At 42.8% G+C, this 13591-nt stretch overlaps 1 protein-coding gene across 1 annotated transcript in view; it reads left to right on the top strand.

Annotated features, from left to right (window-relative positions):
* CFAP47 (cilia and flagella associated protein 47) overlaps positions 1-13591 on the top strand; it is a 926770-nt gene that overhangs the window by 76568 nt on the left and 836611 nt on the right. Inside the window, exons 10-12 of the mRNA XM_073550693.1 lie at positions 3026-3215; positions 3683-3905; positions 5175-5327. Coding sequence (XP_073406794.1) covers positions 3026-3215; positions 3683-3905; positions 5175-5327 — 566 coding nt within the window. The remainder of the gene's footprint in view (positions 1-3025; positions 3216-3682; positions 3906-5174; positions 5328-13591) is intronic.

Below are 13591 nucleotides of genomic sequence, written 5' to 3'. Positions count from 1 at the left end.
TGAGGCGAAATTTTAACCCCGCGCGTTCCAATTCACCAAACAATTTTGCCCCTACCTACATAATGGGGAAAAAGTGTGTGTGTATCAAGCCCCGCCCCTCATTATGATGTCATAATGGTTGCCATGGCGACGCTGATGTCATCATAGGTTGCAAGCCCCGCCGCTCATTATGATGTCATAATGGTTGACCGTGGGATGGAAGATGTGTGATGGGTATATGGGCATGGGCCTATGGGAAGGAGAATATGTGTGACGGGTATATGGGCATGGGACTTTTGGATGGAGGATGTGTGATGGGTATATGGACATTGGACTATGGGATGGAGGATATGTATGATGGGTATATGGGCACAGGACTATGGGATGGAGGATGTGTGATGGGTATATGGGCACTGGACTATGGGATGGAGGATATGTATGACGGGTATATGGGCATGGGACTATGGGATGGCGGATATGTATGATGGGTATATGGGCACGGGACTATGGGATGGAGGATATGTATGATGGGTATATGGGCATGGGACTATGAGATAAAGGATGTGTGATGGGTATATGGGCACTCGACTATGGGATGGCGAATATGTATGATGGATATATGGGCATGGGACTATGGGATGGAGGATGTGTGATGGGTATATGGGCATGGGACTATGGGATGGAGGATGTGTGATTGGTATATGGGCACTCGACTATGGGATGGAGGATATGTATCATGGGTATATGGGCACGGGCCTATGGGATCGTGGGTATGTATGATGGGTATATGGGCACGGGACTATGGGGTGGAGGATAATTATAATTTGCTATAACTAACCACAGTTAGTTACTATGCCCGGGCAGCACTGGGCTCTTCAGCTAGTAAACAATAAAAGTCGCTATAACCTTCTGCTCTATAAGGCACTTACCTTTCCCACTTCGGCAGCAGGGTGACAATCACGGTAGGAAACCAGTGGCAGAAAGTTGACTGCCTCAGCCAGGTGACAACCTCTAATTAGTTATGGCTTGGTATATTTGTACACAATCAGGGCCACGGTCAGTGCATGAATTCATTACCAGATCTACTGTCTACGTGAGTCTAACTTCTCTACACTGTACCACCACTTCTCCATATTGTCTCCTAAGCTCTCACCTCTGCATACTGTCCCCCCACTCTCCCATCTCTACATACTGTTCCCCCACTTCTCCATATTGTCCCTCACATTCTCAATTCTCCATACTGTCCCCCCACGCTCCCATTTCTTCATATTGTTCCCCTACTTTTCCACGCAGTTCACTCCCATTCCCACTTTTCCATATGATCCCCACATGCTCCCAATTCTCCTTCCTATACCCCCATTTCTCCATATTGTCTCGTATGCTACATCCTGTTCATCCACTTCTCCATATTGTCCCCTGTGCTCCCACCCCTCTCCATACTGTCCCCCCACATCTTCATATTGTCCACCCATGCTCTCATTTCTCCATATGGTCCCTCCACCTCTCCATAATGTCCCCCACTTCTTCATATGATCCCCCATTGCCTCCATATTGTCCCTCATTCTCCCAATTATCCATAATGTGCCCCTACAAGCCTGTGGCAACCTGCATGCTGTGCAGCACTGGCTTAGAATATTGGCGTACTGTGCACCCCGATATAGTTAAAGAGGATAACCGGGATTTAATAAAAAAGGCATGGAGTTGTCATTGACTACTCCTGCCAGAGATTTAGCTACTCCCTCTCTACAGGGTATGACTAATGGTGTCTTGTTGATTGACAGCAGACTTCCGCTGCCTAATTGTGGGAAGTCGGCTGTCAATCATCATGATTCCAGTAGTCCCGCCTTGTCAACAGGAAGAGAAACTGCAGCTCTGTTAACAGGGAGTAGCTGAATCTCTGGCAGGAGCGGTCAATGACCGACACCGGGTACAACAGCCAGGTAGTTGCCTCTTTTAGCAACTACATGCCTTTTTACATATAGCTCTTTTAAGGGTAGCATAGCTCCAGGTGGGCGCCCCGCACCCTCTGCCCTCTGGTATTTATGCTACTGCTTTAACTATACGAGATTTTGTTTTTTGAGACATCTTCTTTAAGACATCTGTAATTTTTTTTTAGATACCATTTTACCATACATACGGTGCCTTACAATACTATTCATTTACAGTACTGAAAGAGCTGCTACGTAGTAGTGCCAAGGTTCAGCAGTGCATGTTGAGATTATCCTGGAATACCCTGCAGCCAAGTACAATTATCAATGCTGCATACTGTACATTAGATATAATAGTATCGTCTTGTAATTGTGCGTCCACAGCACCATAAAATGTATTCTGCGGGTCCTGGGGTCTCCAACCCCCTCCTCCATACTCCACTGTGGCCTTTTATAACTCATATGCACTGTTCCCTCAAATAAGCATCACACATTAATTGGAATAACGATTTTGTAAGGAAAAGTTGAGTATTTTATTTTTATGACATTCTCGCTCATCAACTAATGGAAGCTGCTCTGAAAATATTTGTGTGACTGCAGAGTCTTTTTTTTTAAAATCTAGGAACATACTGAATTCAAACAATCATCTTAAAAATGAAAAATGTTAAGGTATAACCACTTATTCGGGAAGGGAATGAACATAATTCATCATTTTGAAAGCAAAATTGAAACAAAATGTAATAGTCTTGACTTTTTTAGGAGAACACAACTTTTACATTTACATTTCAATCAAAATTAAAGATATTTCTAGAGTTTAGAATTAGGAATTTATCACAGATTACCATGTAGTAAAAAGAAAAAAGAAAGTGGATTTAGAGTTGGGCTTTAAACGTGCACAGCAGTGGAAATAATAGAATCCGAAAAAAACACAATGAATTATAGTTTTATACTCTACCTTTTGGATTGCTGACATTGTGCCTGCCTGTAAGCTAAAAGCCCTAAAATTGAAGACATTTTCCCTAAGAGCATTTTTAGTACAGAAAATATAACAATCAATTCTTTGGCTGTCTCTTTTGTATCTTATATTATTGCACTGTCCTTTTTTTTTTATCTTCTAGGAAGTGATGTTTTCATTTGTACCGCATCAAGTAGGATCCTTTAATGTGAAGCAAGTGATGGATATTTTGGGTCCCACATCAGATGATAATTTGACATCTTTGAAAATGAAAGCCTTTCATCAGAAAAAGCTGAGTTTTACTGCAGTCTGCAAACCTTTAGCCAAGAAAATTGTCATGAAAATCAACCCAGGTAAGTTTGGTTTGGTACTTTTGTTCTATTTGAAGACTTTTAGACATATTGTGTTCTGAAATTTGCTGAGAGCTTTTATCAAATAAGTAGAGATTTCCAGATTCAAAGAAGCCTGTGTTCTTAAAGGAACAGAAAACCATAGAGTAAGTCTGGTGACTACGGCTAAAGTCCTATTAATGGTGCCGTATACGAGAAAAAACGTGACTTTAGGTGCTCAGTCTAAAAATTTCTAATTCTAACTGAAAAATACAAAGCAGAGAAGCTAATTTGTGCATCTGTGAATGAGGTGCGCCAACCGGCCAAGCTTGGGTCATCTCTGTGTCACACTGCCTGTAAGGGAAATGTTTCACCTCACAGAAAGCAGCATCTTCAATCCCATGTTGTCATTTTTATTATTATTATTTGGACCAATTGAATCTCTGATATTACACCAGAATAATCTTAGTAATGTAATGTCCACCCTGCAGGTATAACTCCCGTGATTACTAACCCCACCGGACAATTTGTCCAAGTTTCACCTGAGGAAGCGGCAGTATTTACTGGAACCACTCGTACTGCTTCTTTGAAGGCAGACAAAACTGATATCCACAATCACGAGAATACGATCAGTCCAGACAAAAATGTGATGTTGGCATTTCCAAATGATCGAGCTGCAAGTATACGACCTAGTGATCGCAATACTCAATATAGGTATGTAAGACTACGCACATTATATACTGATTTCGACCTCCTGCACACGTACGTGTTTCCAGTACGTATGATATCTGCTTTTCTCATGGATATCACACGTACCCATTATGACCTATGGTGCTATGTACATGTCTGTACTTTTACACAGATCATGGGTCTCTGCAAAACACACAGATGACAAGGCCCAGTACAAGTCCTTGGGTTTGTGGTAAACACGTAAAGAACACGGATGGCATCTGTGTGTCATCCATGTGCAGTCTGGCTTTAGCATTGCAAAGTATCGAAGCTTTGTAATTTATCACTTTCTTTATCAATACCGGAAAGGCACTGATGACACTGAAGGTAAAAACGGACACAGATGACTCACTGATGGTAAAAATTGACACATGGATGACACGCTGATGGTATAAATGGAAAGTTTTATCCCCTATGGTGGGACTTTCAAATGCTTTTACTTATGTTGACGCAAAGACCAGGAGCGCACTCCATGCCTTGGAATATTGATATGCTTTCCTGATGATGAGGTGTTCACGTCTTACATTCAGAAGTCTTGTGCCTTTTTCTTATGGGATAGAAGGATATGATGGTATGAACAAGAAACAGCAGAGGGTTCCATTTTTATTTTTCAAATTGTTTATTGAACCATTATACAACTATATTATGGAAAGTAAAAAAAAAAATATTAAATTAAGACATAAAGGCTCATGACATAATAAACGTTCACAAATTAGTGACAATGAGATAAGAAAAAAAAATCATACCCCTTGGAATTTTTCCACTTTTTTCCATTATCCCCAAAAATGTGCGGTAAATGTTTTTCATTTGGATTTTATGTGATATACCATCAGAAAATAGCATGAATTTGTGAAATGTGAAGGAGATCATACATGATAAATGACAAATATAAATTGGAAAATAGTGACGTGCATTTGTATTCAGCCCCCCTGAGTCAATACTTTGCAGGACGACCTCTCTCTGTCATTACTGCTCAAGTCTTTTGGGGTATGTTGCCGAACAAGCTTTGCACATCTAGAGACTGACGCATTTCTCGATTTATTTTTTGCAAACTACCACTAGTTCAGTGAGACTGGATGGAGAACGTCTGGGAACAGAAATTTTCAAGTCTTAGCCACTACATCAATACCCAATATGATATTATTTTTCACAAACATTATATTCAGGACATTTTCAAACATATAGACTAATATTGTTATTGCTGTTGTTATTAGGCAAGAGATAACTAACAGGTCCAATTTTTATGCACATTAGGACTATTTTTACTAAAACTGAGAGGTATAATTATGTGGATCCAGATTACGCATACACAGAAGAAGAAGAAAAGTTAAAACAAATGCACAGGAACTATTATGCCAATTACATAAAGAACAGAAGAGAAAATCGTCTCAAAGAAGAGAATGATAGGTATGATGTGAATGAAAAGTTATCACTAACTTTTTACCTGTATTTACAGCAGCATATGTGATATTTAATGCCTCCTGTTGTTCCATCTACATGAAAGAGACAGAAGACCGTATCACACAGAATAGTATTAGATACACAGCTCAGCAGCCAGTTTCACACAGGATAGGATTAGATACACAGCTCAGCAGACAGTAACACACAGTATAGGATTAGATACACAGCTCAGCAGTCAGTATCACACAGGATAGGATTAGATACACAGCTCAGCAGTCAGTATCACACAGGATAGGATTAGACACAAGGCTCAGCAGTCAGTATCACACAGGATAGGATTAGATACACAGCTCAGCAGACAGTGTCACACAGGATAGGATTAGATACACAGCTCAGCAGTCATTATCACACAGGATAGGATTAGATACACGGCTCAGCAGACAGTATCACACAGGATAGGACTAGATACATGGCTCAGCAGTCAGTATCACACAGGATAGGAATAGATACATGGCTCAGCAGTCAGTATCACACAGGATAGGACTAGATACACAGCTTAGCAGTCAGTATCACACAGGATAGGATTAGATACACAGCTCAGCAGTCAGTATCACACAGGATAGGATTAGATACACAGCTCAGCAGTCAATATCACACAGAATAGGATTAGATACACAGCTCAGCAGACAGTATCACACAGGATAGGACTAGATACATGGCTCAGCAGTCAGTATCACACAGGATAGGACTAGATACATGGCTTAGCAGTCAGTATCACACAGGATAGGATTAGATACACAGCTCAGCAGTCAGTATCACACAGGATAGGACTAGATACACAGCTAAGCAGTCAGTATCACACAGGATAGGATTAGATACACAGCTCAGCAGACAGTATCACACAGGATAGGACTAGATACATGGCTTAGCAGTCAGTATCACACAGGATAGGATTAGATACACAGCTCAGCAGTCAGTATCACACAGGATAGGACTAGATACACAGCTAAGCAGTCAGTATCACACAGGATAGGATTAGATACACAGCTCAGCAGACAGTATCACACAGGATAGGACTAGATACATGGCTCAGCAGTCAGTATCACACAGGATAGGATTAGATACACTGCTCAGCAGTCAGTATTACACAGGATAGGATTAGACACATGGCTCAGCAGTCAGTATCACACAGGAGAGGATTAGATACACGGCTCAGCAGACAGTATCACACAGGATAGGACTAGATACATGGCTCAGCAGTCAGTAACACACAGGATAGGATTAGATACACAGCTCAGCAGTCAGTATTACACAGGATAGGATTAGATACACGGCTCAGCAGACAGTATCACACAGGATAGGACTAGATGCACAGCTCAGCAGTCAGTATCACACAGGATAGGATTAGATACACAGCTCAGCAGTCAGTATCACACAGGATAGGAATAGATACACAGCCCAGCAGTCAGTATCACACAGGAGAGGATTAGATACACAGCTCAGCAGTCAGTATCACACAGGATAGGAATAGATACACAGCCCAGCATTCAGTATCACACAGGAGAGGATTAGATACACAGCTCAGCAGTCAGTATCACACAGGATAGGACTAGATACACAGCTCAGCAGACAGAATAGCTACACTGCTCAGCAGTCAGAATCACACAGGAGATGATTAGATACACAGCTCAACAGTCAGTATCACACAGGATAGGAATAGATACACAGCCCAGCAGTCAGTATCACACAAGAGTGGATTAGATACACAGCTCAGCAGTCAGTATCACACAGGATAGGACTAGATACACAGCTCAGCAGACAGGATAGATACACAGCTCAGCAGTCAGTATCACACAGGAGATGATTAGATACACAGCTCAACAGTCAGTATCACACAGGATAGGAATAGATACACAGCCCAGCAGTCAGCATCACACAGGATAGGATTAGATACACAGCTCAGCAGTCAGTATCACATAGGATAGGACTAGATACACAGCTCAGCAGACAGGATAGATAAACAGCTCAGCAGTCAGTATCTCACAGGAGAGGATTAGATACATAGCTCAGCAGTCAGTATCACACAGGATAGAATTAGATACACTGCTCAGCAGTCAGTATTACACAGGATAGGATTAGACACATGGCTCAGCAGTCAGTATCACACAGGAGAGGATTAGATACACGGCTCAGCAGACAGTATCACACAGGATAGGACTAGATACATGGCTCAGCAGTCAGTATCACACAGGATAGGATTAGATACACAGCTCAGCAGTCAGTATTACACAGGATAGGATTAGATACACGGCTCAGCAGACAGTATCACACAGGATAGGACTAGATGCACAGCTCAGCAGTCAGTATCACACAGGATAGGATTAGATACACAGCTCAGCAGTCAGTATCACACAGGATAGCAATAGATACACAGCCCAGCAGTCAGTATCACACAGGAGAGGATTAGATACACAGCTCAGCAGTCAGTATCACACAGGATAGGAATAGATACACAGCCCAGCAGTCAGTATCACACAGGAGAGGATTAGATACACAGCTCAGCAGTCAGTATCACACAGGATAGGACTAGATACACAGCTCAGCAGACAGAATAGCTACACTGCTCAGCAGTCAGAATCACACAGGAGATGATTAGATACACAGCTCAACAGTCAGTATCACACAGGATAGGACTAGATACATGGCTCAGCAGTCAGTATCACACAGGATAGGAATAGATACATGGCTCAGCAGTCAGTATCACACAGGATAGGATTAGATACACAGCTCAGCAGTCAGTATCACACAGGATAGGATTAGATACACGGCTCAGCAGACAGTATCACACAGGATAGTACTAGATACATGGCTCAGCAGTCAGTATCACACAGGATAGGATTAGATACACTCCTCAGCAGTCAGTATTACACAGGATAGGATTAGACACATGGCTCAGCAGTCAGTATCACACAGGAGAGGATTAGATACACGGCTCAGCAGACAGTATCACACAGGATAGGACTAGATACATGGCTCAGCAGTCAGTATCACACAAGATAGGATTAGATACACAGCTCAGCAGTCAGTATTACACAGGATAGGATAAGATACACGGCTCAGCAGACAGTATCACACAGGATAGGACTAGATGCACAGCTCAGCAGTCAGTATCACACAGGATAGGATTAGATACACAGCTCAGCAGTCAGTATCACACAGGATAGGAATAGATACACAGCCCAGCAGTCAGTATCACACAGGAGAGGATTAGATACACAGCTCAGCAGTCAGTATCACACAGGATAGGAATAGATACACAGCCCAGCATTCAGTATCACACAGGAGAGGATTAGATACACAGCTCAGCTGTCAGTATCACACAGGATAGGACTAGATACACAGCTCAGCAGACAGAATAGCTACACTGCTCAGCAGTCAGAATCACACAGGAGATGATTAGATACACAGCTCAACAGTCAGTATCACACAGGTTAGGATTAGATACACAGCTCAGCAGTCAGTATTACACAGGATAGGATTAGATACACGGCTCAGCAGACAGTATCACACAGGATAGGACTAGATGCACAGCTCAGCAGTCAGTATCACACAGGATAGGATTAGATACACAGCTCAGCAGTCAGTATCACACAGGATAGGAATAGATACACAGCCCAGCAGTCAGTATCACACAGGAGAGGATTAGATACACAGCTCAGCAGTCAGTATCACACAGGATAGGAATAGATACACAGCCCAGCATTCAGTATCACACAGGAGAGGATTAGATACACAGCTCAGCTGTCAGTATCACACAGGATAGGACTAGATACACAGCTCAGCAGACAGAATAGCTACACTGCTCAGCAGTCAGAATCACACAGGAGATGATTAGATACACAGCTCAACAGTCAGTATCACACAGGTTAGGATTAGATACACAGCTCAGCAGTCAGTATTACACAGGATAGGATTAGATACACAGCTCAGCAGTCAGTATCACACAGGATAGGAATAGATACACAGCCCAGCAGTCAGTATCACACAGGAGAGGATTAGATACACAGCTCAGCAGTCAGTATCACACAGGATAGGAATAGATACACAGCCCAGCAGTCAGTATCACACAAGAGTGGATTAGATACACAGCTCAGCAGTCAGTATCACACAGGATAGGACTAGATACACAGCTCAGCAGACAGGATAGATACACAGCTCAGCAGTCAGTATCACACAGGAGATGATTAGATACACAGCTCAACAGTCAGTATCACACAGGATAGGATTAGATACACAGCTCAGCAGTCAGTATTACACAGGATAGGATTAGATACACGGCTCAGCAGACAGTATCACACAGGATAGGACTAGATGCACAGCTCAGCAGTCAGTATCACACAGGATAGGATTAGATACACAGCTCAGCAGTCAGTATCACACAGGATAGCAATAGATACACAGCCCAGCAGTCAGTATCACACAGGAGAGGATTAGATACACAGCTCAGCAGTCAGTATCACACAGGATAGGAATAGATACACAGCCCAGCAGTCAGTATCACACAGGAGAGGATTAGATACACAGCTCAGCAGTCAGTATCACACAGGATAGGACTAGATACACAGCTCAGCAGACAGAATAGCTACACTGCTCAGCAGTCAGAATCACACAGGAGATGATTAGATACACAGCTCAACAGTCAGTATCACACAGGATAGGACTAGATACATGGCTCAGCAGTCAGTATCACACAGGATAGGAATAGATACATGGCTCAGCAGTCAGTATCACACAGGATAGGATTAGATACACAGCTCAGCAGTCAGTATCACACAGGATAGGATTAGATACACGGCTCAGCAGTCAGTATCACACAGGATAGGATTAGATACACTCCTCAGCAGTCAGTATTACACAGGATAGGATTAGACACATGGCTCAGCAGTCAGTATCACACAGGAGAGGATTAGATACACGGCTCAGCAGACAGTATCACACAGGATAGGACTAGATACATGGCTCAGCAGTCAGTATCACACAAGATAGGATTAGATACACAGCTCAGCAGTCAGTATTACACAGGATAGGATTAGATACACGGCTCAGCAGACAGTATCACACAGGATAGGACTAGATGCACAGCTCAGCAGTCAGTATCACACAGGATAGGATTAGATACACAGCTCAGCAGTCAGTATCACACAGGATAGGAATAGATACACAGCCCAGCAGTCAGTATCACACAGGAGAGGATTAGATACACAGCTCAGCAGTCAGTATCACACAGGATAGGAATAGATACACAGCCCAGCATTCAGTATCACACAGGAGAGGATTAGATACACAGCTCAGCAGTCAGTATCACACAGGATAGGACTAGATACACAGCTCAGCAGACAGAATAGCTACACTGCTCAGCAGTCAGAATCACACAGGAGATGATTAGATACACAGCTCAACAGTCAGTATCACACAGGATAGGAATAGATACACAGCCCAGCAGTCAGTATCACACAAGAGTGGATTAGATACACAGCTCAGCAGTCAGTATCACACAGGATAGGACTAGATACACAGCTCAGCAGACAGGATAGATACACAGCTCAGCAGTCAGTATCACACAGGAGATGATTAGATACACAGCTCAACAGTCAGTATCACACAGGATAGGAATGTCAGTATCACACAGGATAGGAATAGATACACAGCCCAGCAGTCAGCATAACACAGGATAGGATTAGATACACAGCTCAGCAGTCAGTATCACATAGGATAGGACTAGATACACAGCTCAGCAGACAGGATAGATACAGAGCTCAGCAGTCAGTATCTCACAGGAGAGGATTAGATACATAGCTCAACAGTCAGTATCACACAGGATAGGAATAGATACATGGCTCAGCAGTCAGTATCGCATATGTTAGGATTAGATACACAGCTCAGCAGACAGTATCACATAGGATGGAATTAGATACACAGCTCAGCAGACACTATCACACAGAATTGGACTAAATTCACAGCTCAGCAGTCAGTATCACACAGGATAGGATTAGATACATGGCTCAGCAGTCAGTATCACACAGGATATGATTAGATACATGGCTCAGCAGAAAGTTTTACACAGGATAGGATTAGATACACAGCTCAGCAGACAGTATCACACATGATAGGATTAGATACATGGCTCAGCAGACAGTAACACACAGGATAGGATTAGATACACAGCTCAGCAGTCAGTATCACACAGGATAGGATTAGATACATGGCTCAGCAGAAAGTTTTACACAGGATAGGATTAGATACACAGCTCAGCAGGCAGTATCACACAGGATAGGACTAGATACACAGCTCAGCAGTCAGTATCACACTGGATAGGAATAGATACACAGCTCAGCAGACAGTATCACACAGGATAGGAATAGATACACAGCTCAGCAGACAGTATCACACAGGATAGGACTAGATACACAGCTCAGCATTCAGTATCACACAGGTTAGGATTAGATACACGGCTCAGCAGTCAGTATCAAACAGGATAGGACTAGATACACAGCCCAGCAGTCAGTATCACACAGGATAGGATTAGATACATAGCTCAGCAGACAGTATCACACAGGATAGGATTAGATACACGGCTCAGCAGACAGTATCACACAGGATAGGATTAGATACATAGCTCAGCAGTCAGTATCACACAGGATAGGATTGGATACATGGCTCAACAGTCAATTTCACAAATGGTAGGATTAGATACACAGCTCAGCAGACAGTATCACACAGGATAGAATTAGATACACAGCTCAGCAGACAGTATCACACAGGATTGGACTAGATACACAGCCCCGCAGTCAGTATCACACAGGATAGGATTAGATACATGGCTCAGCAGTCAGTATCGCATATGGTAGGATTAGATACACAGCTCAGCAGACAGTATCACATAGGATGGAATTAGATACACAGATCAGCAGACAGTATCACACAGGTTTCTACTAAATGCACAGCTCAGCAGTCAGTATCACACAGGATAGGATTAGATACATGGCTCAGCAGTCAGTATCACACAGGATAGGATTAGATACATGGCTCAGCAGAAAGTTTTACACAGGATAGGATTAGATACACAGCTCAGCAGTCAGTATCACACAGGATAGGAACAGATACACAGCTCAGCAGACAGTATCACACAGGATAGGACTAGATACACAGCTCAGCACACAGTATCACACAGAATAGTATTAGATGCACAGCTCAGCAGTCAGTATCACACAGGATAGGATTAGATACATGGCTCAGCAGAAAGTTTTACACAGGATAGGATTAGATACACAGCTCAGCAGACAGTATCACACAGGATAGGAATAGATACACAGCTCAGCAGACAGTATCACACAGGATAGGACTAGATACACAGCTCAGCAGTCAGTATCACACAGGATAGGAATAGATACACAGCTCAGCAGACAGTATCACACAGGATAGGAATAGATACACAGCTCAGCAGACAGTATCACACAGGATAGGACTAGATACACAGCTCAGCATTCAGTATCACACAGGTTAGGATTAGATACACGGCTCAGCAGTCAGTATCAAACAGGATAGGACTAGATACACAGCCCAGCAGTCAGTATCACACAGGATAGGATTAGATACATAGCTCAGCAGACAGTATCACACAGGATAGGATTAGATACACGGCTCAGCAGACAGTATCACACAGGATAGGAATAGATACACAGCCCAGCAGTCAGTATCACACAGGATAGAATTAGATACATACATAGCTCAGCAGTCAGTATCACACAGGATAGGATTGGATACATGGCTCAGCAGTCAGTTTCACAAATGGTAGGATTAGATACACAGCTCAGCAGACAGTATCACACAGGATAGGATTAGATATACAGCTCAGCAGACAGTATCACACAGGATTGGACTAGATACACAGCCCAGCAGTCAGTATCACACAGGATAGGATTAGATACATGGCTCAGCAGTCAGTATCACACAGGATAGGATTAGATACATGGCTCAGCAGTCAGTATCGCATATGGTAGGATTATATACACAGCTCAGCAGACAGTATCACATAGGATGGAATTAGATACAGAGATCAGCAGACAGTATCACACAGGATTGAATTAAATGCACAGCTCAGCAGTCAGTATCACACAGGATAGGATTAGATACATGGCTCAGCAGTCAGTATCACACAGGATAGGATTAGATACATGGCTCAGCAGAAAGTTTTACACAGGATAGGATTA

This window comes from Dendrobates tinctorius, unplaced genomic scaffold (assembly GCF_039654945.1).
Source record: "Dendrobates tinctorius isolate UK_male_01 unplaced genomic scaffold, ASM3965494v1 ptg000166l, whole genome shotgun sequence".
Classification (NCBI taxonomy): Eukaryota; Metazoa; Chordata; class Amphibia; order Anura; family Dendrobatidae; genus Dendrobates; species Dendrobates tinctorius.
The sequence above is the reverse complement of the archived record's forward strand: the minus strand, read 5'-3'. Positions and strand labels throughout refer to the sequence as shown.